Below are 4,612 nucleotides of genomic sequence, written 5' to 3' on the forward strand. Positions count from 1 at the left end.
GCATAACATACAATCTTATGTGTGCATGCAAACCTAATTGAAGATCTACATTTTCTCTAATTGAAAATGCAATGAACAACAAAGTATAAACCCTTGATCTATGGATAATAATCGAAAACCGCATAATAGGGTTATAATGCATACCTTTAAGATTGTTATTGTAAACAATCTTGAATAATTGCTTGAAGAGCTCTGGTAGCAAGCACCACAAGTGTCGGGCCTCTAATGGTTCACAAAGAAACTCAAGCAACCAAGGAATACTATAGAGAAAGAGAGGAGTAGATCAAAATTTAGGCTAAGGCACTTGGAATGAAGGGTTAGGCTGAAATATAACCCTAAGGAGGGTTTATATAGGTGTTAGGAAGGTATTGGTCAAGACCCCGCTTTTGGTCAACATTAGAGTACATTGGGCATACTCTCTTGGTACACAGTGTGTACTCCATTGAATTTGTATGAGCTGGTAGAATCGTATGTTGGTGTTGATTAGTTGGTGATAGATTGGTTTGATATGTGATGCCTTGTAGCCTTGGGTGTATTGGATGCTATGTTGGAACAGCGATATCTATTGAAATCGTCAATTGTTAAGTAGAGTCTTAAAAATTGTATACGGTTAGGATCTTATAGCCCTAGAATAATTGATTTAGCCTTATTTATGTTCCTTGTCTGATTATGGTTCTAGGGTAGAGTCTTTTATTCAAAAGTCTATTTGATCCTGTTTTGTATATACTTTGCATGCATAAGGCAACCGACAGTAAGGATGGAAATCTCTAGTATGAGTCATGGTGTGTGTTGAAGGTTCTATGGATTGGAGTGTTACTGGTCGAATGCTGCTTGCATTGTGCTTTGTGGAACTCTTAGGTAATGGGAGTTAGCTACTAAGTGAATATGAATGTATTCATGAGGTGGGTGACTGGCATTATGGGGAGTTCTTCAGGAGTTGATGGCAGGGTGAGGTCGAGAACCTAGGAAAGCCTAGGGATTGCTTCAGTGGATTTTGTTGCATTGTTTAGTGAGTTTTTGGGTGCATCATATTGAGACGGTGACTTAGAGGATTCGAGATGAATCTTAAGGAAAGTATGGATAGATGTGGGAGTTAATATTGGGTCCGTACTACTGAAAGCGAAGGATCCATACTCAAATTAGGGAGAGTCTTGGAGAATCTGAGAAGCATATGGGAAGAGGATTCTTAGGTATGTTTGGATCATTTGCTGGTTGTATTTTAGTTTGGTGATGAGCACCCATGAAGAAGGGTCTGGTTTTGGTTCCGGCTCAGGTGCAGGTACTGAGCCGATTAGTGAGTAGATGTGGGAGTTCATCTCGTCGGGGATTACCAATGGTGTTTGGAGCAGACTCATGTGATCTTTGGTTTGTGCAAGGAGGGGATTTTAAAAGGCGTTTACCCATTTTTGTAATTATTATTATTTTACCAAACGGATTTGTGATCGAAATTTCGTCAATAAAAACTATATGTTGGTATAAGTGGTCAAACCTGACAAATGCTTTTTATCGGTATTTTACGATACACTTTTTCGTCAGAAACACCCCGAATATGTCGTAAATGGCCGTCAGAAAAACTCTGTTTTATAGTTGTGTGTAGCTCAAGGTTCTAAATAACGTAAAACGTTACTTTGCGGCAATGTGAAGTCTCAAACTTTTTTGAGCATTGACGAGCCATGTCGTTTGTAAGGCGTGACTTAAGGCGATAATTTTGAATATAATTAATATTTTTATATGTATTTTCAACTATTTTTATATTTTATACACATATATGTGTTAAAACGACATTTTAGTAAAGTTTGGCGGTAAATACAAGCCTTGCAGTTATAATGTGCCATGACGAGCGTTTTAAAACCTTGGTGTAGCTACTTAGCTTCTCCATGTTGACGGAAAAACTTATGAAGATGAGATTACCAGTTGATTTTATTGTTGATGTGTTTTTATCATTGATGAATTGCATGGTAATTAACTTGATCTCTATGACTGGAATAATTAAGATTAAATTCCTACTAAATTTTGAATTCGTTTATCACTTGATTCTACGAAAATTATATGTCGATATCACGTAGCCTCATTAATAATGCGATAAATTCCACATATACGAAAAGTCGGCGGCAAAGCATAACCAAATGTGGAACAAAAATCTTTCAACCAATAAACATGCAATCAACGAGATTCTTAAACCCATGATTAGCGTTATCATAATGATTCGTAGATTAGAGACTGAACTTATGTATAATAATTTAGATGTTAGACATTTCATTTATCGAAACTTTTTTTTTATATCCAAACAAACGATCATACAACCTGCTCGCACGTTCTCTTTGAATTTCGTGGGATTTCATTCGTGCAAAGTAAAATACTGTCGTACCAATATGACCATCTTAAAAATATTTCTTATTCTTATTAGCAACCGTTCAATATCTTAAAAAGTCGCTAAATGTAAAATTTTCATATTAGCTTGTTACTGATGTTATATATTATCGATCATTTACTTTGAGTTCAGTCAACTTTCTATATGAAAAAGTTATTTTTTTTAACTTGGGGAATGTATGTATGTTAGGATGAACTTGGATTGATGCATAGTATTAGGAAAATGTAATCAACGTTGACTTACTTATGTCAACCTTCGTGAGGGGCACGAAGGGCAAAACCACTACGGACATTATGTCCTTAGTGTTTGGGTGCTATAAATAGCTCTTGAATCAGTGAAGTCTATAAGCAGCTAGCACTTGTACAAAAAGTTCACAACAACTTCAAAGTCACCATGGCTTCACTTCATCACCCACAGAGGTTTTTCTTCATCCTTAGCATCGTCACACTTGCTTTCTCCTGGTTTGTGAAACCTAGCGAAGCTGTCTACCATGGCTACGTACCAAGTCCATGGACCCTTGCCCATGCGACATTTTATGGGGATGAGAGTGCATCTGAAACCATGGGTAAATATCATGGCTTAAAGCTGGTATCTTCTACATATCTAATACCCGTTTCACTATCAAGTGAATATAACATTTTTGGATATATATATTTCAGGTGGTGCTTGTGGATATGGAAACTTGATAACTAATGGATATGGAACGGATACAGCTGCTTTGAGCACAACCATCTTTAGCGAAGGTTACGCCTGTGGTCAGTGTTACCAAATACGGTGTGTCCAATCTCCATGGTGCTACAAAGGATACACCACCGTTACTGCCACCAACCTCTGCCCGCCTAACTGGTCTCAGGATTCAAACAATGGTGGATGGTGCAACCCTCCCAGAACCCACTTCGACATGGCCAAGCCTGCGTTCATGAAAATTGCTCAGTGGAAGGCAGGCATTGTCCCTGTCATGTACCGCAGGTGAATTTCTGCTCCCATACTAGCAAGCATCAAGCTTTTCTACTTTATAACTTTTGATGCACAAAGATGAACAAATTAACTTAATTTGATATGTATAATGCTAATATTTTCTTGTTTTTGTATTTTAGAGTACCATGCAATGGTATTAGAAAAGGTGGCATTCGATTCTCATTTCATGGAAATGGGTATTGGCTGTTGGTGTATGTGATGAATGTTGCTGGAGCTGGAGACATCAAACAGATGTGGGTGAAAGGGACAAAGACAGGTTGGATGAGCATGAGTCATAACTGGGGTGCGTCGTACCAAGCTTTTGCTACTCTTAAGGGTCAAGCCCTCTCCTTCAGATTAACTTCATACACCACCAAACAGACTATCACTGCCTACAATGTCGCCCCTGCTAACTGGAACTTAGGCTTGACATATCGAGGCAACGTCAACTTCCATTGATTACCGGACGTGTTTACAGTATTCATACACCTCTTAATGTTGCATCTCTTCAAACGCATTTGAAACCGTTTGATTGAGTTGAAGCTAGTACATCTGCTTCTAAGTTATATTGCATCCAGTTAGTGTTTTTCAAATTGTAATTTGCGTCCATCCCATTAAAATTAAAACATTCTAATGGGTTAGAGATGGATTTAACCTAGCTATGTTTTTTGGCTACTATAAATATCCATCCTGTTGGGTTCTTTTGGTTAATGACACAAATGCCCTAGCAACTTTTTTGTGTTGGTCATTTGAGTACCTAAACAATTTTCATGGCTTTATAAGGGAACAAACTAATTTTTATCGGGTCGATAAGGTTGTTTTGGAAGTTTTGAAGGGGTAAGGCGGTCACATTTTTGGCACCTCAATTATTAATGCCACATACACACTTATGAACCCCACTTTCCTTGACCAATGACCCACACTAACCCACCTTCTCTGTTTGTTCATAGGGAATGTACATGACTCGAAAAGGATGAAAAACAACTATTTATTCTCCTTCAATCTTCTTTTCGTTTCCACTGCCAAAAGGACTTGTTATTCTATCAGAATCTTACTTCTCTATTTTCTAAAGCTAACAATCTTCGGTATTCAATTCCAACTTTGAAGGAACTAGGCTCTCTTATGGCACCACCGGATTTGAGCCGACGCATCGATCCTCTAGTCGACTGTAGATTAAGCTCTCTATATAAGCGCGATCGAATGAAGATCTTCTTCACATTAGTTTTAGTAGGAGATGATTTTTCATCTTTACGAGGATTCAAATCCTTGGCACATAAGATTGAA

The 4,612-nt window shown here is 37.9% G+C and overlaps 1 protein-coding gene across 1 annotated transcript; it reads left to right on the plus strand.

The window, feature by feature from the left end:
• Positions 1–2,733: 2,733 nt before the first annotated feature.
• On the plus strand, positions 2,734–4,154 carry LOC145000050 (expansin-A7-like). The gene is made up of 3 exons (XM_078959196.1): positions 2,734–2,936; positions 3,031–3,340; positions 3,469–4,154. The coding sequence occupies exons 1-3, from the start codon at positions 2,765–2,767 to the stop codon at positions 3,785–3,787; spliced, it is 801 nt and encodes a 266-aa protein (XP_078815322.1). The 5' UTR covers positions 2,734–2,764; the 3' UTR covers positions 3,788–4,154.
• Positions 4,155–4,612: the final 458 nt, after the last annotated feature.

The sequence above is a fragment of the Lactuca saligna genome, chromosome 6, assembly GCF_052625555.1.
Source record: "Lactuca saligna cultivar CGN05327 chromosome 6, ASM5262555v1, whole genome shotgun sequence".
Lineage (NCBI taxonomy): Eukaryota > Viridiplantae > Streptophyta > Magnoliopsida > Asterales > Asteraceae > Lactuca > Lactuca saligna.

Bases quoted from the DNA above. Each gene is read 5' to 3' on its own strand.
- LOC145000050 (XM_078959196.1), top strand. From the start codon at position 2,765: ATGGCTTCACTTCATCACCCACAGAGGTTTTTCTTCATCCTTAGCATC. The intron at 2,937-3,030 runs GTAAATATCATG...TATATATTTCAG, and splicing joins GAGTGCATCTGAAACCATGG to GTGGTGCTTGTGGATATGGA. The intron at 3,341-3,468 runs GTGAATTTCTGC...TTTGTATTTTAG, and splicing joins GTCCCTGTCATGTACCGCAG to AGTACCATGCAATGGTATTA.